Here is a 26,922-nt window from a genome sequence, read left to right on the forward strand (position 1 = left end):
TCCTTTTTTGAATCATCGAGCCATTGATAAGAGAAAGAGCTCCAGATGGGATTCTTGATTTATCTATTCTCAGTATCCCGGCCCCTGTAACAATTCCCTCAACTAAATACATTCAATCCATTTTTCCCAAGTATGCCGGTTTCACTTTTGCCAGAAAAGAGGTTTGTTTGCCCTTGTGAATTTTCGAATGTTTAGATTAATATTTCTCCTCAAACTTAAATTGTTTAGAATGCTGAAAATCACCCGAAGAGTCATTTCTAAGATACGGAAAAGCTCTGTCACGGCCGTCCTCCTGATGTCACGCACGATGGAAACTCGGAAATTGAAACTGTTCTATTTTCAAAAGGAAGCACGACATCGAGCTAAGAAATTGTGAACAGACATATTTTTAGGTAATCTTTCCTTAAATTAAGGTAAAAATTTTGTAGGCCTCCCAGTTTTGAATTCTACAATTTGGTGACGTCACGTGAAAACCAAGAATTTGGAGGGACGGGCTGGGCAATTTTTTTTTCTCCAATCAATTTATTTCGTGACTAAAAGCTTTGTAGCTCACGAGATATTTCGTTGTTTTGCTATGCTGTATACGATTTCTCTTCTTCAGCAAAAGCTTTGCAGGAATTTGCCCACCCCTCCCCCAACCCTCCAAAATCAAATGGTCCGCCTCCACCCGCTGAACACGCACAAAAACAAACAATTTTTTTTTCTCAGAAACTGTTGCTTGGTTTCCGAGAAAAACCTGCCGTGACCTGAATTGATTATGATATGCAATAACAGTGGATATTGTGGTCTAACACGAAGTCTATTGGCTGATTACTTCTGATATGTCACGACTGGTTGGGTTGACGAAAATTGCCTTTCTGAATATATTTCCAAATTAAAATAATTGAAACTTGTACCCTTAGAAGCGCAAGATGCCAGTTTGCGCTTGGTTCTATGCTTATTTAAAGCGAAGGAAAACGTAGATACAAGCTTTTGCCTCCAACAGGTAAGGCATAGAGTACAACAGTATAGAATTGGATTTCTTCGGAATCCTGTAAAACACTACGGACTTTGTACAGAGACAACGAAACAGTGGTTGATTTTATTTTCGTTTTAACAGTCAACACAGACGTTTATATTGGCGTAAGCGGTGTATTTGATTTGAAGCCGGCGAGAAAGAGTGGTCGGCGATAAAATTTGGATACACAGTACAGCAGAATTAGATTGCCAGTTCGCTTCGAGGTTAAATTATATGATCGGATTTTGTGCCGGAAGTGCATGTATGCTGGTAAAAAGCATAGTTCTTGAACTAGCCGATAAAAATGGTGGCTGAAATAAATTCAATACGGGGATGACTGATGAGAAAACAAGGTACTGAAAGGATTGTTAACCGGCTTAACTTATCAAAACATTAGTGATACAAAATTATCTTCTAATCGACCTGTAAGCCATGTGTGGATTACTAATGGAGACCATCTTGGATATAAGGAATCTTTCAAATCATTTCCTGAATCAGAAGTGATCGCCGGTGGCTATAGAACATAAAATTACGAAGCTCAAAACTATAATAAAATTCCACAGTTCGTAGAATTGTCATATAACTTCGCTGTGCATACATAAAGGAACCGATCGAAGTCGCTCGTTCAGTTTGCACTGATTCCGTGAATCCTTGAACTAGAAAACGTGACGGAATTATGAAATCTCTTCTTTACGAATCACAATCACTCTAAACAGAGACAGTTTGATAATTCATCCTCTCATCATATTTAGCTGATGTCCAGCTCATGAGTAGCCGATCGAAAGTGGACATTGTACTTCGTTATAGGATGCAAACATGATCGTATATTGAACACGAACGGTGAAGCGACTTCAATTGCAGACATCCTCATTTTTTCTGCAATCAAATGCTTATAATGACAGATAACTACTCACTAAATTAGATAAGCTTTGTTTAGTGTTTATGTAAAATACGCCTTTACAAGACGTAACTTGAAAAAACATTTCCTAAGGCTTAATTCGAATCGCAAACTTAGAAACCGAAACCGTGAATATTCGAGACTCCGAGAAGATTATTATTATCCGGGGGCACCGAACCAGAACATTCAAACAAAATACTTAAAAATTGTCTTTTGTGGCCTTTAAAGACATCATATTTGTGAAAGCTAATACAGATTGATCTGTTAGGATGCTTTAGCTAAAAAATTAGGTTGCAGAAAGTTTTAGGAAACGAATTCTCCGCATTCGTCGAATTTTCTAGCTGTTGTTTGGTTTCCGAAAATGCTAGCTGACCTTTTACGCATTTTTAAAAACGTATTTACCTCTCAGAAAACAAATGGAATTTGTTGCCCGGTTTTACAAGAAAGTTTGAGCCGACATTTTGACGAAGAAAACTATAGATTTTCTTTACAACTAAATCCGAATTTCCCGAGGCGATTAAGGCCGAAATGAAACGTTGCATGGGTACCCTTAATTATCTACCAAAATATCATGCACATGGTGAAATGGTGAATCTAATGCTCGTTTTACAGAGAGACAAAAATATTAATCCATTTCCCTCGTATGCACGATATACCATATGAAAGGTATTGATCTAAGAGTCTTTTGCAAAAGAAATATAAAGATAAAGTGAACAAAGTTGTGGTTTTTAGTGCAAACTATGCTTTAAACGCAATTGTCATATATGTCGGTAAACTAAAGCTTACTTGGAAGTTCTTTCATGGTTTATTACACTGAAACTGTCAACCGACCATATTATTGGCCAGCACAATTGCCTGCCTTCGATGATTAGATCTTTCCAGTGTACAATGAATTCTACTGTGAAGAAATCTGCCAAATACTATTTAACAATTAGATTATGAGCTCGAGATTTCTATCGCGTGATAGTTGATGAGGGCGAAGCCCGAATCAACTATTACGCAAAGAAATTGAGAACGAATAATCTAATTGTTTTAGTATAAATATATTAATTGTTCAAAACTAAACAAGTAAATTGTCTATTTCTTCGTCGCAGACACTTCGAAAACACGACGAAGCGGCCGCCATTTTGTTGAAAACCACTATTCACTATCTATCACAGAATAGATAGTGAGTAGCGTAGCCAATCAGAGAACGGCATTCGTGATAGAACACTAGTCGATATTAGAAGGATGCTACCAGATCTACAGTTGCCACTAGATTGCATTTAAGAGCCCTTACAAAAAGCGTACAGTTTATAGCATGTCTGAATATGGAAAGCAGGGTACAGTTTAACCTCTCCACAACGGCCACCTTGGGGACAGAAGAAAGTGGCCGTTGTGGAGAGGTGGCCGTTATGGGGAGGTAGGGGGTGTAATATGAAACCTTTTTCTTTCGGGAAGTACAACATGTTTATTGTGCCAAGTTCATGCTTAGTGTAACCTATAATGGCATTCAAATCTTAAATAATATATATATTGATAAAATACACAATAAAACGTAAATAATGTTTTGAATAAAAAGGTTAACAAGACGAAACGAGCACGGTTCGCAGCATTCGCTATATTATTGTAGACAATTTATGCTTACTGCAGCATATAAATAGAACACAACCAAAATTCGTATATCATTAAAAAGGATACAGAAACGTAATGTTCCGAAGACAAATGCCGATTACTGCATCAGTTTATAAAAAAAGGTTTTACAAAAAAGTACTGAACTGGCTGTTGTCGAGAGGTTATTTTGGCATTTGGGGACGCACTTTAGTGGCCTTTGCCGTTCTAGAGAGGTGGCCGTTGTAAAGAGGTTTAAACAAGAGCTAATGTATGGACTGTCCGCCGGGACAAAAAAAAGTGGCCGTTGTAGAGAGGTGGCCGTTGTGGAGGGGTGGCCGTTAGTGGAGGTTCGACTGTATTTGATTACAATCCACAATTCCTCAATTTCTTCTCTCTTCAGTTTTCCAAACGTTTTCCCTATTTAAGTTAGATGAGCTGGCGCTAATCTGCATGACAAACCTGTAACTAACTGACTTTCTCAGAAAGTGTTATTGCCGTCCAAGGATGTAGGGCTTCCTTTTTTATGACGGAAAGATGTGTACTTCAATTCCATGAAATACCCTCGGTCCCCCTCTCCGAAGACGAGACCTCCAAAAGCGTCGTGACATTATTCGATTCATTTAATCACAGGCGCTTGTCCAATGGAGAGAGTAAACCCTTTAGAGAGTGCCAGCCAGTTTGGCATGATGGGTAAGAAGGCCATGCAGCTGGGCAACCATCCCGAAGCGCTCCGTTTGCTATCTATGGGTCTCCATCAGCTGCAATCACTCAATTGCCCTCCACACTACGCTGCTCCGTTTCTTATGGATCGAGCAGAATGCTTTTGGCGGTTAGGTAATATCCAGGAAGCACTGCATAATATGGGAGAAGCTATAAAATATGGATTACCAAACGATGGGTTTTTCGCAGAGGTAATTATCCTTGATATTGTTTAAATGTGTAGGCGCTGTGTTCATTTATGATAAGCAAATCAGGCCCATGTTTTGTCCTCTTGAAGTTTCGTATATGTTATCGTGTTGCATATACTGAATGCTTATGGAATTTTTGTTCAATTTTATTGTTTTCGCTGCATCCTCTGGTCAGCTAATTTGAGTGCATGGTACCCTTTAAATCAATTGACTTTTAAAAAGGCTCCTTATTTATTCCGAATAAGGGTTAAAGCTCGACCCCAAGGACGCTTTTTTGACTCTTCTAATCAACTTGCAAGGCAAATGGAACAGTTTACGAAACAACGATTAAAGAAAGTACATGGGGCGGATGAAAAGAACTAAATAAGTGGTCCTCAACCAGCTGTGGCAGCACCACGAGAAACTTCTGTTTACTCAGGCTACAAAAACTAAGCTCCAGGCGACGTTCCTCTACTACGTTTTGAGTTTTGTCTGGGAATCTGACAAAGAACTTCATCATGTAATTTGTTAATCGTTTGACCAAAAAGTGCTCTCCAAAGAGATGACTAATAGCTTCCATTTCCATGCTTGCTTTCTCTTTTTCCATTGCCCTCTTTCTTTGTTTCAGGACGAGTCATTCAAGTGGTCACACTATGGTCAAATGCTTCTGCAGAATAACGAATTCCTATGGGCTGAACAGTGTGCACATTTTGCTCTTTACTTCCAAACTTCACCCAGTGTTAGAGCACAGGCGCATGCGTGTAGAGCTTTTGCACGATATGGACTGGGGAGAAGGACTGAGGCGAGGAATGACATCAATGAAGTTAAGAGACTGGATAGAGATTTAGCAAAAGTAAGAAAAGATAGCTCTCGTTTTTTGAAATACGCAGGCAAGAAATGAGCATTCTTGTTGCTAGAATATTCTTTAATAATTGGTTAATAATTTTTTCATTCATGTTCTGTGAACCAGTCTTGGTGAAAAAAGAAGGGATCTTCCAGTTAAGGATAACAAGCTTCTCAGTAAACTTGGAATCTGCCATCTTTATCTAGCAGCCATGGGAATGACCCCCAAAAATGTTGCTCTCATATTTTGTTTTCTTCTTAGTCCGTTGCTCATCAAACGAAACAGGCTGCTATTGCAAATTACAAGAATGAAAACTACGAACGATCACTGAAGGACTTCAGCCTTGCCCTCCTGTTTCATCCCGAAGACGGTTCCAGGTCGAAGTTCAAACAATCTGTCCAGAGCCGTCAAGCGACTGTCTACTTTGTAATGAAGCAATATAAGAAGGCAGTTGAACTTGGAGAAGAAAGCTACAAATCCAATCCATTGTACAAGTCGAAGGTAAGCAGAATTAAGTTACAAATCAAATCCATTGAACAAGTCGAATGTAAGCAGAATTAAGTAAAAAATCTAATCCATTGTACAAGTCGAAGGTAAGTAGAATTAAGTTACAAATCAAATCCATTGAACAAGTCGAATGTAAGCAGAGTCAAGTTGTCAACGAGCCATGACAGTCTGTTTTCATGTTCTTCGTGGTAACCAGTGTAATTAAAAACCAAAAGATTACCTTGAGTAACTGACCTTCCAAAAGAAGTTGAGCCTTGTATTTGAGTCCGTGAGTTGGCCATTATAGAATTCGCCTCATTGAAGTGGAGAAGTGTTTTTGTTTCAATGGCACATGTGGCACACGTTGCAATTGCACCAAAAAAATCCTAGTAAATGTACAGGTCCGGTTTAAAAGGACCCTAACCCGCAGACCAACTTACTAATCTCCTTATTTTTAAATAACGTTAAGAACATTAACATTCTTTATCGTCAGCACCATCATCATGGGGATGTTTACTATATATGAATAACATTACTAATGGAAATGAATGTTTGCGTTTCTAAAACTGACAAAAGTGAACTGAGATTTGACCGTATTATAGAGTAAATTAATAGGAATCACCTGGCAAACATTGATCCCTGGTTACATTAGAAAGGGGCGAGCTCTTAAGCTTTCATAACTGCGTCAAACGTACACCTTAAGGTTTTTATCTAGAAAATTGCTTCCTTATGAAAGTTGGTAAGACTCTTTCAACGTAATCTGACACAGGAGGAAGCAGACAGGTGGAAGGAACGAGGAAATAGTGTTTCGAAAGAAGCAAGGAGAGCAGATTCAGTGGACCTGGCGATCGCATGTTACTCCCTCGCATTGAACTTTATGCCTCCGCAAGAGAAGGACCTTAAAGGAACAATTCTTTCTAATCGATCATTGATGTATAAAAAACAGGGAAAAGCTGAATATGCTATGAACGACGCACAACAGAGTGTACTTTTTAAACCCAGTTGGTCAAAGGTAAGTTTACTAACCAAACACAAAGAACACAAGAGAGTTTTGTAGCTTACTGTGATTGTTGGTGTCTTCTAAGATACTTACGTGTCTCAATTCAACTCTCCGTTTACACTAACACTGTACGTTTGCAGGTACAGGTGTGAACACAAGTCAGAAAAGCGGTAGGCACTAACGGTGCTTTAGTTCAAGGAGGCTAAGGCCTGTATTTTTGTCAGGGAAATTAAAAAGAGCCTACAGGTCCAGTGGTTTGTCGATGTCTTGAGAAAAACACCCACGGCTAACCACGGAATCCGTGATGAAACTGTATAGTTATAGAATCTTGTTGTATGTACCTTGTTGTATGTCATAGATAATTTACAGGGTTCAGTTGAAGTGATATAATTAGAACTGAAATTAAAGTCTAAGTAGATTCCACTCACTTCAGTTCTTTTCGTTGAGAATACTTATCCTCGTGCATTTCTAAATAGGAATCCTTATTTATTGCGTTTTATTCATTTTTTTAGGCGCAGTATCGTCTGGGCTCTTGTTTCTTTGCACTCAAAAAACACAGCGAAGCGATGAAGGCGTTTTCAAAATCCCTTCAGTTGTTGCTTGGTGACTCAACAAGTTCAGAAAACGATAGAGTGGATACCCTGATTCAACTTCTGTCCACGGCACTAAAACTTCCAGGTACTACTCAGTAACAAGAATTTCGCTTTCAATTTTGGGTGCTTTGTGAAGGTAGCGAGAACCACGCCACGTAAATTAGTCGTTGGAGTTGAGATGGCAAAGGATTCTAGAAAACGCTGTGATTCGCATTTTTACGAAACTTTAAGTTTGGGTTTTTCTAAAACCCAGTCTGCGTGAAAATCCCCTCGGCGCTTATTGTTTTCTTCTAGGCTGGCCTTTTTTTACAATCAACATTAAAATGGTAGCTACAGAAAGAATTAGTTATGGGATGGCCGATCACGGTTGAATAAAGTTTAAAGTGTGAATTAATTGTACACCAAATAACTTCAACTGCATCTGTCGATAGTTTGGCGTATGACGGTTTATTGACATGTTGATTGCCTGCTTGTCCGACGGACTGAGTAACTTACAAGCGAAATGGTTTTTGCTGACTTGCTGATTTGTTGACTGACTGATTGACTGTTACCTGACTGACTGGCTGACTGACCTGATTGATTGAGTGGCTGAAGGGTTGGTATTGATTGAATGATTGATTGAGTGAGTGAGTGACTGACTGATTCACTGACTAACTGATTAACAACTGACTGACTAACTGATGACTGACTGACTGACTGACTGACTGACTGACTGACAGATTCACTGATTAACTGACTGACTGACTGACTGACTGATCACGACTGATTGACTGACTGATTATTGAGTGATTGACCGACTGGCTGAATGATTGACTGACTGACTGACTGACTTAACCGACAGACTTTACTGACTGACTAACTAACTGATTTTACTGCCTGACTGCCAAACTGACTGACTGACTGACTGACTAATTGACTATTGACTGACTTTTGACTAACTGACTGACTGACTGGCTAAATGACTGACTGACTGACTGATGACTGACTGACTTATGACAGACTGACTGATTAAATGACTGACTGACTGATTAGTGAGTGATTGACCAACTGACTGAACGATTGATTGGCTGGCTGACGGACTGACTGACTGGTAGACCGAACTGACTGACTTACTCATTGACTGAGTAACTGACTGATTGACTGACTAAATGATTGACTGACTTGTGACTGATTAAATGACTGACTGATTATTGAGTGATTGATTGACTGACTGACTAATTGACTGTTGACTGACTTTTGACTGCCTGACTGACTGAATGACTGACTGACTTATGAATGAGTGACTGACTGACAGTTTGACTGATTAAATGACTGACTGACTGACTGAATGATTGACTGACTTATGAATGAGTGACTGACTGACAGTTTGACTGATTAAATGACCGACTGACTGATTAGTGAGTGATTGACCGACTGACTGAACGATTGATTGACTGGTTGACGGACTGACTGACTGACTGAACTGACTGATTAACTGATTGAGTGAGTAACTGACTGATTTGACTGCCTGACTGACTGATTGTTTGAGTGACTGAACTGACTGACTAACTGATTTGACTGCCTGACTGACTGACTGACTGACTGACTGATGACTGAATGACTTTTGACTGACTGACTGACTTACAGATTGACTGATTAAATGACTTACTGACTGATTATTGAGTGATTGACCGACTGACTGACTGAATGATTGATTGATTGACTGGCTGACTGACTGACCGAACTGACTGACTAACTGATTGACTGAATACATAACTGATTTGACTGCCTGACTGATTGACTGACTTATTTACTAACTGACTGACTGGCGGCTGACAGATGACTGACTGAATTACTGACTGACTATTGACTGATTGACTGACTGGCTGACTGGCTGACTGGCTGATGACTGATGACTGACTGATTGACTGACCTATTAACTAACTAACTGACTGAATGACTGACTGACTGCTGACTGACTGACAGACTGACTGACTGACAGCTAACTGACTGACTGACTGACTGACTGACAGACTGACCGATGACTGAATGGCTTACTTGTTGACTGACTGACTGACTGACTGACTGACTGAATGAATGAATGAATGAATGAATGAATGAATGAATGAATGAATGAATGAATGAATGAATGAATGAATGAATGAATGAACGAATGAATGATTGACTGATAACTGACTGACTAACTGATAACTGATTGACTGACTCACTTGCCGACAGAATGATTTCCTTACTGACTGTTATAAGTGTCTCTTCATGGTCAATTCAAGATGTAAAGTAAAGTTTGCTCCACCCAACACGCTGCATGTTTGGTTTTTATTTTAATTTGATCGAAGCTAGATGCCTTACATCTTCTATGTCCCTTGTATTTCATTAGATGGAACATGTGGTATCACATTCAGCCTTCCTCCAAATTTAACTCAAAAGGTAATTAATAAGACTGTGACTGAAAAAGACTGGCCTCGACTTCATCTTCTCTTCATGGGTGGCGGGGGAGAGGGACGCTTTCAGAAAGGATCAGGTGGTCTGGGAACAGGATGCGACGCGAGTAGTGTCCCGTTAGACGAAATCATTCGCTGTGGTTTCCCAGATCTGAAGACGTTCATAAGCATCCTACTGGATCACAAAGCGATTGTTAAACCTCCAAAAGCAAGCAAAGACCCCGTTGATGTTGCCATTGAGTTGGGAAAATTTGAAGTAGCGAATCTTCTGATGGACCGAAGCAACATTTCAGGATCTGGTTTTAAGACCAGTACAACTAAACCTGCCAGGGTAAGGAGACCATGCGGCAAGTTTGTTTAGTTTGGCACTGATAGCAACCAAACCTTGTTGACGCAAGTTGTATTCTCCGACCGGTTTCGTCTCGGACAACAACCTCGTCCTAGGGTCTTCGCCGCCGTCCACCATGTTGAATATCGCGAAGACCCTTAGGACGAGATTGTTCTGATAACTACAAACTTCATCAATGAGCTAGTGAAAGTCATGTTCCATGTAAGGGTGGACAACAAACACCCACAAGAATTACGTGCAGGATCAGTGATTCGAATCGAATCCTGCATGCGTAATACGACCAATGCTTAATTTCGGGGTTCATGAATTTAACAGTTAATGATTGTATTAGTATACAAGACATGATAATTACCTAAGGGTATGCAAATGTTTATGTATTTAAAATTAACTTACCAGGTAAAAAATGTTTGGACGAAAAACGTACATTTAATGAGTTGGTGGTCTATTGTGTGAGCCTTGAACTTTTATCCTAAGATCAACGGAAGTTTTATGAAACGGACCCCTGGGGCCAAATTAATAAAATGTTTACACTTGTAGTTTACGAATTGGGTCTTGCTTTTACTTGCGCACGCGAAAGGGAACTCAGTAAAGAGTTCAAAAACAAGTTCATTACGTTAAAGACTTCCACAAATGTTTATATGTCTTGTTTTCTGTATGAGTGTGTAATAACAACTGAGGACCCACATTGTTTGCCACAAGTCGTTTAAGACGCCTTATTAAATTGGCCCCTGGTATCAAAACAAACCTTCCATCACCAGAAGCTATTTGTGGTTAAACAGGCAGCCTGCTTATTAGCTGGTCTTCATTTTATTTCTACCTCCTCCAGAGATCTTTCAAAGTGGAAGGACAAGAAGCTTTGCGCAAAGGAGAAAACAGAAAGGCAATCGATCTGTTAGAACTCTCTTTGAAGCACGATGAAAGCACAGTCGATGAACAACGCAAAACGCTTCAGCATGTGTGTGAGTTATATTTCAAAGAAAAATCCTTCAATGAATGCCTGGTGACAGGTCAGAAGTTAAAAGCCACATACTGGGGAGTTGAGAAAGATGTAAGTTGCAAATGTTCAAGCCCTTGGGCACATATAATTAACTTAAGGTACATAATTAGCGTAGTACACATAATTAACGTACATCACTAAATTCTAAAAAGCTCCTCTAGAAGAGTTTGTATCGAGTTTACATATAAAACTGGCAAAATGTGTATAAAACAAGCACAAAGACGGAAGGAGTTTACTTAAATCTCCGCACTGTAGTGAAAACAGTCGACCCGACTTCCCGCTTTATGCGTAATTATCATTCGCCGTCTTGCTTTTGTACGCGTAGAAAAATAACATGATTACATGAAGTGTTATCTTCCTATAGATCAAACAAGCTACAAAGTGGAAGAACTGGGGCAACGATCTACACAAGGAGAACAGATACGATTTAATGGCTGAGTACTATAGTCTCGCCATGGAGCTTACACCATCATCAAACTCTGAAATGATGACAGCTCTTCTCAGTAACCGCTGTTTGGCGTTCATTAACTTGGAAAAGTTCAACAAGGCTGTAGCAGATGCAGAAAAGTGCATCAAAATTAAGCCGAAGTGGTTCCGGGTAAGTCGTCATTTTAGTTTGTCTCCAAACAGTTTTATAGATCGTGTGTCTACTATGAGGGGTTGTTACCGCCGAAAATACCCTTGGGACAGATTCACGAAGCCCTCCCAAGTTAAGATGTATCCTGAGAATTGTTGGACTAATAATAGCATACTGTTATTATAACGTTAAGTGAAGTCAACTACAGACGAGATTATGGAGACGAACCGCCGGTTTAATACATGTCAGCCATTACAAGATTAGCGAGCACATGCGAGCACATCCGGGATGTAGGCATAACTTTACATACTACGCAAGTCGAAACTTGATGTGTTACGTGTGATACGCGTGACAATATCGTTACATCTCCCTTCGCTTAAAAGAAATAAAAAGAAACAAAACAAACAACAACAACAACAAAAAACCAAAAGCCAAAGGAAGCTTTAGCAATGGTATTGGAACTAACTTTGAAGTTCAGTGTTCACTGTTGTGTAACAAACAAGCCAAAAAGGAAACTTGGCAATGGTACAGAAACTAGCTATAATGTTCGCTGTTCAATGGCCTCTGTGAAGTCACATTAGACACAGAAGTCTTTCAGATAAGCAGGTTTCCTAAAAATTCTGCCACTTCCACAGTTTGTCTGGATCCACACCAAGGCCCTCTGATGATATCACATGACCCATGTACGTCACTTGCTTTTGTCTGAACTGCATCTTTTCATCATTCAGTTTAATACCCTTCTGCTGGCACCGGTTGAACACCCCCTTCAGGTGATGATTATGATCTTTAAAAGCTTCTTCGTCTGTGTCTCCCGATCTAAACACCAGTATGTCATCAGTAATGGCCTTCTGGCCGGGTAGACCTTCAAGAGCGATATCAATTCTCCTCTTGAACTCCTCCGGAGCAGGAGAAAGTCTAAATGGCATTCGAAGCCACCGGTATCTACCCCATGATGTTCCAAAGGTAGTTACATAACTGCTTGGCTCATCTAGTTCTATGTGCCAGAACCCGTTTTTAGCATCAAGCACAGTAAACACACGTGCCTTGGATAGCAGCGGGAGCACGTCATCTATTGTGGGCAAAGGGTAGTGATTCCTGTGTAAGGCCTCATTCAGTGGTTTGGGATCAATACATCTTAACTTGGGAGGGCTTCGTGAATCAGGGCCCAGGAGTATTCCCAGGGGTATAAGTGCGAGTTTTCTGCAGTCGTTCCCTGAAGTCTGAATGACCTTATGATGTGTTCCTTATCCTCTTGTAAATCACCTTCAACCAAGTCATATAACATAGCGCTCAGAAAAATCGTCCGAAACACAGAGGATGGTTGCTGAAAACGTCCACTTATCTTTTAACGATGCTTTATGCAACCGGACTCAGAAATTTAGTTAAAATGTTTGCCTATGCAGTTTTTAATCGGTTTCGCTGCTGTCACGTTGTCTGCGAGAAACACAATTGATAACGCCAATATTTTCCAATGAATTTAACCCCTGTAACATCGCACATCACTTAGTGCAAAACCATCGTGTGAAGAAGAGTTGGTCACAACAACTTGCCTTATCCCTGTCCAATCTTCTTGAAGCTCTTCATAACAATATACGCTAATACCCGCAAAATTTTTCATGAAGTTACCGGTATTCATTTTTTTCTCTGTATGAGTTTTGCTGGAAAACATTCGTATCACCCTCTTTGTCTCCCAGTATAAATCGAAGTTCACGTGCCCATATTAATAGGTTTGAAGGCATCAATTTGGAAAACACTACTGCGTCCCACAGTAAAACTGAAAGGTACAAAGAAATTATTGCTATTTATTTCTTTTCTGGTTAATTTCTTTGTTTGTTCACTTCCTTACTTTCCTAAGGGGCATTCACGTCACGGAACCTGCATGATTCACTTAAAACGATACGAAGAAGCTCTTAAATCGTTTTGTAACGCCCATACCTGCGCTTCGAGTGACAAGGAAAGGAATGCAACCGCCAGTGAAGTGATTTCAGCCGCAATGGACATAGAAGGTTGGTAAATGTTTCCGACCTGCTCCAAATAAGATACTGACTCAAACTTTGAACGTGGCAAATCGACTGCACAGAACGGCAGGCCGCTATTTCTCAGAAATGCTATTATAGCGGCATATCCTATGGCAGCTAAGCCAATCACAACTCTAGAATTGCATTGTCCAATGGTCCAGTTTTTTTTTAAAGCGTAAATATCTTCATAGCCTTAACCCTTCGTGACTATCAACTTGTACTGAATTTGTTTATAGGTGGAGAGTCCCAGATAACCTGCAAATTCTCGCCTCAAGTACTTTCATTTTTGGTGCAAGAAGCGTGCGAGAAGAACGAATGGAAGAAACTAAAATTTCTGTACCTTGGTACAGTAGGAAATAGGACATCTAGGGGAGTAGCTTTCCAATGTGACGCGTCATGCGTGCCTCTAGACATCCTCATTGGGTCAGACATTAAAGATCTGCACAAGCTGGTTACAATTCTCCTTGAGCGTGGTGCCTCGTCGAATGGATTACGAGGATGTATAAGACGTCCTCTGTTGGTTGCCATGGAGATGATGAAGTTTCCTTTAGCCGTGACTTTGTTAAGGAACAACGCTGATCCATCTTGCATCGTTGGTCAAGGGATATTTATAAATCGAGAGGTACGACAGTAAAATTCTTACTTTATGATGACCCGATTTTTCAGTAATCTCTTACATTCTTATAGAAACGGCTAGGAAAGTGATTTCATCTACGTCGTCCACCTTGCTGTCAGTAAAATTGGAGCACTTGCGATTTGTTGTTGCTTTTCATCATTATAATTTCGCGACAAATGTCAATACTCTCCTTAGAAAAGTTGACATAAATACGGCAACCTTTTTTTTAATTTTTTTTTTATTTTTAACATTTCATTTCTTACAGTGTAATACAAACCTTTACATACAATAAAGTGATACAAAACAAGAACAAACAAAAGGCGTGTAAAAGAAAACAAAGGAAGCACACATACGCGAGATTAAATTTAGTTAAAAAGTCACAAAGCGTATCAGGATTGCACAGAGAAGTCCCCTTGTTCCTATTTCTAGTATAGTTGCGGTTTTTTATTGCAATTTTTCTTTCACACTGAATTTTAGTTTCAAGGAGAACGATGAAAATCTCTAGTTTTGGGGTCTTGGACTTGTATCTAGCTAGGCAGATATAATACCGGGCAATTAGCAGGTAATGATTGAAAGCGTGAAAACAGGTGGATTCTGGTTTGTAACAGAACAAATATTCAGTTGCACTGGGATTTATGTCATCAGAACGCTTAAGACATCCTTCCAGAAAAGTTTGACAACAGGGCAGGGCACTCGTAAAACTTGTGGATGGTAGTGTCAGTCAGGAAGTCACATTGTGGTGAAGTCTTTATGTTCATTTGCCAAAGGCGTTGATTGGTAGGAATAATATTATGTATAAGCATAAACTGGAAGCAAACGTTTATTGTGGTGATGATTTGTTGTTTTCAATTAGTTTTGAAAAAGTGAAGAGAGATAGGCTTTAGGAATTTGTCATGAGTTAAGGGTGATCTGGCATCTTTGGAACTCCACAGGGTCAACCGAAGCAGTGGTTTCAGCTTGGTCGTAAAGCACTTGACAACAATGACAACAAGAAAGCAGTAATGCTCCTAAACATGTGCATCTACCTCTCCGATTCCAGCACAGATCCGTCAATTTTAACACAGGCATACCATGTACTGGCAGAAGCACACTTCAAGCTTGACGAACACGAAAAAGCTATCGACGCTGGAAAGGAATGTTTTAAACGGCGGCCAATGAAATCAGAGGTACTTGATAAAGTATTGGGAACACTGTTTTTGTTGAGAGAGAAATAGTTATATATCATGACTAGCATTACTTGTTATCACAGTTCATTCTAACAAGACTCTTCTTAAACTTTTCCAAAAGGAAGAAGCCAAGGGTTGGCAAGTTCGTGCATCCAAAGTCTTCGAGTTAGGTAACTACCGCACCTGTATCGAGTATGTCAATCTGGCTTTGAAATACACTCCATCTGAATCCAAGCTCACCTTTTCGCATCTGTTATGCCGGCGTTCACAGGCTGAACAGAAGTTAGGTGATTACACAAATGGTTTAGAAGATGCAAAAAGAGCTTCGCTGATGGCTCCAGAAATGCTTGAGGTAATCACAGATATAGGTAAACAGTAGTATACTGTGTATCTTTGTGTGACTAATTATGAAGCGTTCAGAAGACTAGCCTAACCCTGACACGTGTGTCTCTAGACTGCCTTACTTACCTCTGAATTAGGGGATGCCACCCCTGCCATCCGACACTTCTAAATTTTGACGTTCGCCCATATTTCAAGTATCTTATATGTGATATTCCACTTATTTAATTGTCTTTCCTGTAACCCAGTTTTCAAGGCATTTTGGCCACACTGGTGTTACCTTGGCCACTGCTAAACATGGCTTGACAGTTGTTGCCTCTAATCATCTGCAAATTGTTTACAGTTCACGTAAGGCTGTTGTCTGGGGTTTAAATTCAGTTAAAGATTATTTTATTCCACAAACCTTTTTCGTTCAGCGCCAACTTTCCCCAGAAGAAGAAATTAGTAGACCTGTACTTAACCTGTACTTATCTCTGCCTTACTAACAATCCTTCCCAGGGGCATCTGAATCAAGTTCGTTGTTTTCGAGCTCTTGAAAGGAAACGGGAGGCGATGCAAGCGATAAATGAGTGCCTTAAAAGAACAATCGATGAAAACCTCATGGGAGATCTTTTGAGAGATGCACTCGACGTTGCTGTTACAGTTGAAGGTAGGGCGATAAAAAACAGTTAACTCTCCTTTCGTAGGACGTACTGTTATATTTGACCAGGTTGGAACCAAAAGAACCTCCAACACGGGAAATTTGGTACAAACTTGGATATCCATTTTACACGTTACCTATTACAGCTATTTCTTGCTATCTAACCTCTTGCAATTCGTCTAAAAGGCCGAAACAATAGACTTAGACGAAAGGTCTGTCGCATCCTACCCCCTTCCTATTTCATATTTACCCAATACACTTAAAGAGGGCATTTTTGCTTGGTGTCGTGAGACTGACCACTTGTAGGAAGTTCAATTTTACGCCATTACTTATGGACTCTGGACTACCTTACTGCTGGGACGATCGTAAGATTTGGTTAAAAAAATATGGCAATGCAGTACAACACAGTGCACACATGGGGCAGTGCAGTAGTGCCGTATAGGGCAGTACAGTGAATTGCACTACATTACTATTCAGTGCAGTAAAGTTCAGTACAACAAGGCAGTGCAGACTGACTGCAGCGCAGTACAATATAATGTAGTGGAGGGCAGTACAGTACAGTACAATTCAGTGCAGTATAGTACAATACAACAAGGCATTGCAGACAGTGCGGTTCATTGCAGCACAATGCACTACAGATAGATTTTGTTCTTGTGTGCTGGACCCTCATCATATATACCCATTTAATTGGACATCTCTTACATTTTAAACAAATTGTACTTACGCGCAAAATCCACAAATCAGTTTGCCATCAATTCATTCAGATCTTCCGTTAGTTAAGTCCACGTTTTTCTCGAATGTATTATTCGTTAACGTTAGGAGAATTTTAAATATCATAATAATCATGAATAGCTTTTCATGGGTATAGTATATCACAGGGACTTCTCGGGTATTTTTGGTGTTGTATTGAGTTAGCAAGCCACCTAACATGTACCACAAAAAAGTCGTAACTCCCGTGCCTACCTCTAACTTAACTTCTTCTGCACTGGTCCAAAAAAAGCTCGCATTGTATCATACAAACATATTTTTCTACTACTTTCTAATGCCTTATCATCCTCTGAGAGATTTTTTTTCTTTAGCTTCAAAACGTCGAAATGATATTTCAACTGTTTGGTTTTATTCGCAGAGGGAACATCAGCCCTCACAGCCCCTCTCCCGAGTCAGCTGGTCACCAGACTGACCGAGGACGCCATAAAGATGAAGAACTGGAACAAACTGAGAATCTTGTATCTCGGAGGAGGTGGGTCCACACCACAGCCACTTGGAGGAGGAGGACTGGCAACAAACATTGACGCATCCAGCGTCCCTCTTGGAGAAGTCATTCTTCATTTTGGCCCTAAACAGTATCTGCTCATATCATCCCTCCTTGAGAATGGAGCCTCGGCAAACATGATTGCAGGATCTGATGTTATACCCCTGGATGAAGCCATGATACAGGAAGACTATCCAATTATGGAGAAACTAGTTCGGGCCGGCGCAAATTGCTGTGTAGCGGGCAGTGACGGTGAACCATTAATTCACAAGGCCTTAAGGATTGGACTTAAAAGTGGTAATTAGTTGAGAAACTTTTGCACAGACCTAAAATAATTTGAGATAATTAAACAACCCAAACTATTTAGAAACGTAATTAGCCACTATGCTCATCAATGATGATGAACTATAGAAGCAATATAAATATGCGGTCAACTATTATTAAATATCGTATAATGGTATTTGCTTACCATGATAGTATTGACTGTAAATCCCTCATCTTATATATATATTCAAAAACGTCTTAACATTTCGCATTTTTATTAAAATTTTCTATTGTTTTTTAGGAAATTTCAAATTTCTTGTCTTGATGTTGAAATCGAACATCCCTGAGATTGAGAGTGTTCAAGACAGCAATGGAGATACTCTTTACCATCTGGTGTGTGCTGGAAAGAAGTCCACAAATCATAAGTGTGAGGCAATCAAAATACTTCGGAATGCCAATGTAAATCCAAATCTTCGCAACAAGAAGGGAAAGTGTCCCACCGACGTCCTTTACAAAAGTGATTCTCGTTGGAAGATGATAAATAACGCAATGAAATATTACAAGTCCGACAGGCCTGTTGATATGCCTTCTGAAACAAATCTAAACATTGCGTCCAACGAAGAAGAAGAGGGAGATTTTCCAGTAACAGCTTCAAAGGATCATGATGTCACTCCGGATGAGACCTCAACGCCCAAGAAGGATGTCAGCGTTAGCAAGGTTGATGAAAAGCAGCAACAGAGAGCAGAGACGCGAAAAACCATTGCCGAACTCATAGAAGGTTTGTCACCACTTTCGACGTTTGCTCTGACAAGCGTAATCGACGAACAGGAAAACAATGACGGTCTAGACGAGTTTAGCGTAGCTTCCCAAACCATGGAGCTTGAAAGCGAACCATTGACAGAGGATCTTGCGAGACCCGTGAAAGACCAGGATATTGGAACGGATGTCACTGTCGATGGTGTCACTGAGCAAGAGCTCGGTGATGACGAAATGGAGACCGATATCGACTCTCAATCCCCTTTTGAAGACCTGCCTTGGGAAGTCGACTGTACTGATCGAGTTTGGAAAGTAATGAGGAGCAAAAAGGTTGATAACAACCTGAGGAAACGTATTATTCATAAAATACGAATGTTAGCGAACGGAAGATGGAGCAAGAAACTTTGCAAAAGGCTGGAAGGTACCGCAAAGAAGGAGGGTATCCAGCTTTATGAGTCGAAGTTAACAAAAGCTCAGCGAATTATTTGGGAGAAGACTATTGCTTTTTCTGGTAGATTGAGTGACAACCCAGAGCATCGTTTGAACGAGGAAAATTCCGTGGGTCGAATATACTCAGACATTATTCGAGTTTGGGACATTGTATTAGACCATGACAAGCTTGACCGCTCCATCGAACACATTGTCAAGTCACACGATCGAGGGATGGATTGCCTGATAAAAAAGAATCTAAAAGGTATTCCCGTTGAGTGTCGCAACGACAGATTGTGCTTGCCAAACAAGTACGCAGAAATAGCAGATCTGAACGACGCATTTAAACCTCTAGCCAAGGAAGAAGTTCTGAATAAACCACCTATTAGTGAAGATTTATCCCAGATATTCTACCCACCTGCGAGTGCAAATGATCAAGAGTTTCACATTCTTAAGTTTTACTCATTTAGTACACCTCTTGTGAGGACAGTTTTAGAAAGTGATACTTCTACCAAGGTTGACTTTCCCTTCAAGATCACAGAGCTTGAACATGCCATTGTTAATCTTCAACCGGATCCACCAAGTCCCATCATTCTTTTAGGTCGCAGTGGCACGGGCAAGACAACCTGTTGCCTGTACCGCTTATGGGATAGGTTCCAACGTTACTGGGAAAGTGCAGTCACTGCTGGTCCTCACATTCCAAAATATGTGCTTTCTGAGGAAGTGCCTCACGTCGATGATGACGAAGACCCACAAAGATTAAAAGAACAGGGAGGATACAATCATAACAGTTCATCAACGTCAACATTACTGAGTTCCGAATGTCAACAAGTCGGAGCCTGTGCTGACTCTGGTTTAGCTTCAACCGCAAAAGATGGCGAAGAAGTTGAAATGTACAGTGAAAGTTCACACCTTAACCTTTCGAAGGAAGAAATTTCATGCGAAGAGAGTGAACCTGAGGATATGAAAGGCCCTCAGATGTATGAACACCTGCATCAAATATTCATCACAAAGAATACCGTTCTCTGCAGCGAAGTTGAGAAGAACTTCAAAGAACTTTGCCGCGCTTGCCCAGCAGCGGAGCATCGATTACAGTTTGAGGACCAATCTATCCCCACAAAGATTGAAGACATTGACGAAGAGGAATGGCCACTTTTCGTGAACTCAAGAGATTGGCTCTTGATGCTTGATGCTTCTCTACCAGGCGAATCATTCTTTAAGCGCGCTCCAGATGGCAGCTTACTCCGAAAAATCGAGGGATGGGGAGAAGAAGATAATCATTTGCAGTTCATTCCAGCCACAGAATCAGATGAAGAAAGTGACGACGAGGAACAGGAAGAATTGACTGGAACTCCAAAGGAAAAGGAAGTTCCAACAGAAAAAAAGAAAGGGCAAAGAGAAGAAAGAGACCCAAGAAGAGAAATAACATACCACGTTTTCCAAAGTGAGATTTGGCCAAAAATGAAGAAGTCCTTAAAGGAAAAAATTGAGTTCCATCCCACTTTAGTTTGGACAGAAATAAGGTCCTTCATAAAAGGTTCTGCTGAAGCCCTAGTAAGTGAAAAAGGAGTGCTTTCGTTGGACGACTACGAGTCTCTGGGAAGGAAAAAGGCACCCAACTTTTTGGCTGATAGAAGGGTGGTTTACGACCTTTTCCTTGAGTACCAACGCGTGCGTTCCTCAAATAGGATGTTTGATGAGGCAGACTTGGTGTTCAGTATTCATCGTCGCCTGCAACGCATCGTTGCCCCTGACTGGTCCATTCACCAGTTCTATGTGGACGAAACCCAAGATTTCACACAGGCTGAGTTGTCTTTATTAATTCGCTGCTGTCGTTTTCCAAACCACTCGTTCTTTACCGGTGACACGGCACAGAGCATTATGAGAGGCATTGCATTTCGCTTTGATGACCTTAAGACGTTGTTTCATCATGCCAAAGAAGCAACCCATAACAAGGAGGAACGTCACGAGTTCATCAGGGTCCCAAAGAAGCTGTACCAATTAACACACAACTATCGGTCACACGCAGGGATTCTTCATCTAGCCTCAAGTGTCGTTGACTTGCTGTTGTATTATTTTCCCGAATCTTTTGACAGACTGCAAAAGGACGAAGGGCTTTTCGAGGGTCCCAAGCCAGTGCTTTTGGAATCCTGCAGTCCAACAGACCTAGCAATGATTCTTCAGGGAAATCAGCGACAGTCATCAAGAATTGAATTTGGAGCCCACCAAGTAGTTCTCGTGGTATCTAACGAGGCCAGGGAATCAATGCCACCTGAGTTGAAGCAAGGACTTGTCATGACCATATATGAAGCGAAGGGCTTGGAATTTGACGACGTCTTGATCTACAACTTCTTCAAGGATTCCCAGGTAGGATATTCGGTTCCATCAAAGCTGGATTTTAAAGGGTACATACACATACACGTTCGGGACCAATTTTTTGCTTAATAAAAGAGAGACGTTCTCACCATTTTTCTGAGTTATGTTGTGCTTGAATCACCTTCAAAGAGCCAATGTAAAGAAATGCCCCAGTGTCTGAAAAATATAAAAAAATGAGGTTGTACGTAAAAAATGGAACAGCATTTAAAGTTCAAGTTCATTTTTGCCACAATAAAGAGAATTACAAGAGAGTGTAATAATAATAAAATAAAGGTGGCGAGGAAGCCCATGAGAAAAGACAAGGCTTAATTTTAAATAATTGGATCCCTCTATTATATACATTAACAGATTAACGTTAGAATAATGACAGAATCAATGGCAGAGTAGAAATAGAACAAAGCTAAGACTTTAATTTAAATTACCTATATGTTTAGAGCATATAATTAGGCTGAAAAGAAGTTAGTGTCAAAAAAGTGAAAAAACATAAACAAAAACAAAAAACAAAACAAAACAACAAAAACAAAGAAAAAACAAAAAAATTATAGGTTCATTCACATTTAGTGTTTTAAAACAGGAAATGTCAACTGGAGCTTTCTTTATTGATCGTATTGTGTTTGTTTATGTCAGGCTGGAAAAGAATGGAGAGTTGTTACAAATTTTGTGGATACCCAAAGGTTGATGAATGTCTCTAGTTCAACTGGCCTGGCGGAGCTAACCGAGGACAACGTCACTGTCCATCATTCTCGTCCCCTTGAATTTGACCCTGAAAAGCATAAAGTTCTCAACTCTGAATTCAAGTTCTTGTACACTGCAATCACACGAGCGAGAGTGAACGTCTGGTTCTTTGACGAAGACAATGAGGCCCGAACACCAGTGTTCGAATATTTTCGTAGATTGGGCCTGGTTAAAGTCGTGGCGTTAACGGATGAAGAGCGAAGGACAGGAGAACTAACGAGCATGTTTGCTGCCAAGTCAACACCAGAAGAGTGGCGAAAAGGAGGCCTGCGCTTCTACAACAAACAATTGTGGGTTCCAGCAATACAGTGTTTCACATTTGCTGGTGACAAATTAATGCTCCAGAAAAGTCAAGCACAGCAGCAGGCCTCGGAGGCCATCAGGCTTCGTTACACAAATCGGCAGAAGATGCGAGATGAATTCCTCAAAGCGGGGGAGAGTTTCTTGAAATGTTTCATGTATGAGGAAGCTGAAATTTGCCTCAACAACTCCCAAGAATGGACACTGTTGGCAAAGCTTTACGAGAAAACTGGGAAGGTAAGTATTGGAACATATGGTCTATGTAAACCTACCCAAACGAGACTTTTTAGGTGCCGATGTAAATTTGGTAAACTACGAGGGGCCTAGTAGATGTGTTAGCTTGTTCAAATAGCATATTAACTCTTCTTTTCTATACTTTCCTTCTAGTTTCAAGATGCTGCTAAACTCTTTAAGAAGAAAGGATTACACAAGGAAGCAAGCAGATGCTACGAATCACAGAACAACTACCGTGATGCCATTGAGACCTTGTGCCGAGCAGGCCACTTTGATGAAGCTTTAAGCGCCCTTGAGCGCTTTAATATTCTTTGTTCAAGTAGTGATTCAGATAGCCGACAAGGAATCATTCCACCAAGATCTACTCGAACTGTCGAGAGGCTGCGTCACCAACTGGCAGACAAGCAATTCAAATTAGGGAACATAGAAGAAATGGAAGAAGTCCTTACACATCTTCCATCTGCTGCTGATCGCATTACGTTCTTGAAGAAACGTGGATGCATCGTGGAGGCAGCTAGAGCCTTGAAAGAGGAAGGAAGAAAGGATGAGGCTGCGCGGCTTCTGAGGGACACAGGGAGATTCCACGAAGCGGTGAAGTATTCCAGCGATTCCAAGTTTTCAGCTGACTGTTTAATGTCATTGGCCCGCACAACCAAGGTTACTGAAGACACTCTGAAAATTCTTCAAAACGCTCTGGAAAAGTACCAGCGTTGTAGTGACACCAATGGCCAAGCGGAAGTACTTCTTTTCCTCGGGAAACTATCAAGTGATGTTCACAACATACAAGAGGCTGGCCGATTGTTCGACAAATGTAAAAACTACTGCGGAGAAGTCGAAAGTTTGGCAGAGCTGCTGACGGTAACGGGTTACTGCCCACCAGAGAAGTTCAGCCAATGGATTGCTGTTCGAGCATTAGAGAGGTTACTTCGTCTTGTCACCCTTTTGTACAAACCTGCTACTCAGCTCTCCAATGTGGAGCACAATGAAATAGAAAAATGTGAGAAACACTTTGGACTTTTTCCGACTGGCGTTGCCCACAAAAAGGTCTATTTTTGCCATCATGGAACGCGATTCTCAAAGATAGATCCTGAATTCGACCAAAACAATGCTTCAAAAACTGAAATGGCTATCGATACAGCAGAAGCCCACCAGAAGATTGGACGTTTCCTCATTAATGTCTCCGTTTCCCTCACGGCAATGATTCGTAAGATGTTGGAAAACTCGTTTTTGAGAAATTCTGTGTGCAGAAGGGTGGCAGAAGGAACATTGTGCGACAGTTCTAGTTGTGAATATCAGCATAAGGATTCCGAAGGGCTCTTCCACAACCGCTTTCATTCCTTATTCAATTATATATATTTGGAGTCCGTTGTCGAGCAGGGTATTTTAGAGCTGACTGAGAACAACGGTGGTAAAGACGTGTCCCCCTTAAGGGACGAGAACTTCAAAGAATTCAAAGCATGTCAGCGTTTTTACGACTTTCTGTTTCCCGCTTCGGGCTGCAGAAGGAATCATATCACGTTTTCACACGTTCGTAGCATTCGGATGACAAAAGCAGTGAACAGGCGAATTTCACAATTTGCTTATTTTTTATGGAAAGGAACGGCCGAAGAAGAACGTCGCTCGGACACAGACAACTTTTTGAGGGTGTCATCGTCTCTACAACTGATCGGTTCTGCCTCAAATATGGTGAAATGGATTTGCGAAGAAGAAAAAGATTTTCATCGGAAAGCAAGAACGTCAAAACCATCGAATGACCAGTTAGTGAAAAACGGAATGATTACTCTCCCACCTCAAGACGACAGCGGCCGACGTTACGAAAGTTATCTTCAATGGTGGGAAGACGGCAAGAAGAGGTTGTACGTTTATGGTGATGTGGAAAACGCTGCTCATATCATTGTAAGACGTTTCCTCACTCTTACAGCCAAACGAAGTGGTATGATTTATCCATCAGTTGCCAATACCGTGATGATCTTAGAGCACCAGATGATCGCCTGCCTTGCATTGTATACCCGGCTGTGTTTGGAACACCGATACCCGATTTGTCTACCGGAGAGCTACCTAACAACGGTACGGTTCTGGGATAACTTCAGACCAGGTGTTGACAAGGGTACCTTTACGTTGTACCAAGCGGTTGAGTACAATGCAAGCCAAGAAACGAGTAAACTTAGATTGTTCAAGGCTGTCTGTTCAATTTTGAACTACATGGTGAGGTTGACATGTGGTGAAGTCGCGTCTTCGTTTGATGTTGTAGGAGATGCTCTGGCCTTGAACAACACTTCTTTAGAAGAAGCTGAAAGAAGCCTTGTACTCTTCCTTACGATGCTGTGCAATTGTGGGAAAGGAATTTCTATGTCTGTGGAAGGCGTTTTGATAACGAAAATGTTAAAGCTCAGCCTAAACCCTCATTTGCCAAGCCACATGAAGAAGGCGGTAGAGGGCATCCAAGAGGCAAAAGGCCCGTCTGACATCGTGGCAGTGTTGAAGCGTTTGCTAGAAAGTCGAGGCGAGGAACTGTACGACCTTCGTTGGCACAAGGGCAGACTTTGGTACGATGGGCCATCCACTCCAAGTGGTTATTTTCCTAAGTTCCACAGCGATATATCCACTATACGTGAAGAATTAAAACAGGATAAACAACAGTTGAAAGTGAAAGAGCCTCATGGTAGTGAAGCCCCTGGTACAGATGATACTGGCTTAGAAAGATCGGATCCTGATGCCACAGCAGAAAACATGGAAGTAAAGTATACAGACGAAGAGCTTAAAGAGAAGGAGAAGGCTCGACTTGAAGTGCTTGTTACGACTCTACAAAGGTTGTACAGAAGACATAAGATAGCAAAGAATATCTGTCTTTTCGCAGAAGCCTTGAAATTCAAAATGCTAAGCAGGTCGACATCTATTGAGAAGCAAGCAAAAGCGTCAACAGATGGATCTCACGAGCACTTTTCCCGGTTTAAGGTTGACTCCACGGCTTGCGGAATCTGTGGAACAAACTTTGCAGCAACGACCGATGAAAATTTGCTCATAAGCCATGTGGGTAATGAAGGTAAAGCTCTTTATTGTTTGTTTGCGAGCTTGGCCGGGGCGCTTGGTTCTAACATGAACATACAAAATGCAACTTAAAGGATATCTTTATTCTGGGTGGGTGCTTAATGGTCTACGTCCTTAAATATATCCATCGCAGAGTGATAAAGTCTTGCAAATTACATCTTAATGCCTAAACAACGTTTTGAAAAAATAGGCCATAAATTTTGATTTTGATCAAATCCTTGAATGACGGGTAAAAGACTGTGTTTTATGCCCAAGGACCTCAGCATTCTAAGAAAATATTGCAATTTTAAGCAGACTGGCACTATGCTATTCTTTTCTTCCTGTTCATAATGTAATAAAGGTTGATGGTAAGCGTTGAACTCATTGATTTTAGTGCACCTTGTAATCATCTCATACTCTTATCATTTTTTCCTTCGTCTGCCTTTTCTACTTTTTCGATTCACTATTGTTAGACACTCGCTTTGCTCAGCAGAGAGACACCAGGAATCTTTGGGGTAGCTCTTCTTCAAAGGGTTGGTTCTTCACTACAACAACTCGACGACAATTTCACAACTACTCAGTTCCATTCTACGTCTACTCTACAAGTAATCTAAGACTATTCTACTCGATTTTACATCTTTCCTACGTCTTTACTACAAGTATCACTGAAATCACGCCTTACTTTATAGTGTGCTGTAAACATGTTTACGACTGTAATTCAACCAAGGCCAGATGGTCCCAACCAGAGATAAGAATTGGTTTTGCCAAAATACACTAACAGGAAAGAACAACACAACTCTAAGAAAATAGATAGAAAGGGAAACCAATCAGGCTGATAAAATCCTTAAGTGTTTTGCCTTGATTTCAACCTTCGGGGAGGCCCATGCCAAGGTCAAAGGAAGTAGGCAATCCTGTCCACAGCACAGCTGTTAACTCTTATCTTTGAATAACAGGAAAATGTCAAATAATCTGAAAAATATCCATCAAAACTATCGAAAGGAATTAACAACTGTATTCTAAAATTAAAGTCGAAAGCACACCCTTACATTAGCTTCACAACACTATGCCTTGCAGGATAATCAGAGAACTACATTACGAAAAGGTAATAATT

The 26,922-nt window shown here is 40.7% G+C and overlaps 1 protein-coding gene across 1 annotated transcript in view; it reads left to right on the forward strand.

Annotated features, from left to right (window-relative positions):
• The first annotated feature begins 833 nt into the window (after positions 1–833).
• The window catches only part of LOC146463350 (TPR and ankyrin repeat-containing protein 1-like), a 31,281-nt gene continuing 5,192 nt past the window's right edge, over positions 834–26,922 (forward strand). Inside the window, exons 1-18 of the mRNA XM_085084599.1 lie at positions 834–985; positions 4,119–4,399; positions 5,004–5,228; positions 5,481–5,720; positions 6,475–6,717; positions 7,218–7,383; positions 9,673–10,067; positions 10,912–11,133; positions 11,447–11,680; positions 13,515–13,665; positions 13,914–14,299; positions 15,226–15,459; positions 15,581–15,811; positions 16,297–16,447; positions 17,565–17,987; positions 18,256–21,506; positions 22,143–22,787; positions 22,938–25,827. Of these exons, the coding sequence (XP_084940725.1) occupies positions 4,130–4,399; positions 5,004–5,228; positions 5,481–5,720; positions 6,475–6,717; positions 7,218–7,383; positions 9,673–10,067; positions 10,912–11,133; positions 11,447–11,680; positions 13,515–13,665; positions 13,914–14,299; positions 15,226–15,459; positions 15,581–15,811; positions 16,297–16,447; positions 17,565–17,987; positions 18,256–21,506; positions 22,143–22,787; positions 22,938–25,827 (10,357 nt within the window). The 5' untranslated portion in view covers positions 834–985; positions 4,119–4,129. The remainder of the gene's footprint in view (positions 986–4,118; positions 4,400–5,003; positions 5,229–5,480; positions 5,721–6,474; positions 6,718–7,217; positions 7,384–9,672; positions 10,068–10,911; positions 11,134–11,446; positions 11,681–13,514; positions 13,666–13,913; positions 14,300–15,225; positions 15,460–15,580; positions 15,812–16,296; positions 16,448–17,564; positions 17,988–18,255; positions 21,507–22,142; positions 22,788–22,937; positions 25,828–26,922) is intronic.

The sequence above is a fragment of the Pavona decussata genome, unplaced genomic scaffold, assembly GCF_977016875.1.
Source record: "Pavona decussata unplaced genomic scaffold, jaPavDecu1.1 SCAFFOLD_179, whole genome shotgun sequence".
In the NCBI taxonomy this organism is placed as follows: Eukaryota; Metazoa; Cnidaria; class Anthozoa; order Scleractinia; family Agariciidae; genus Pavona; species Pavona decussata.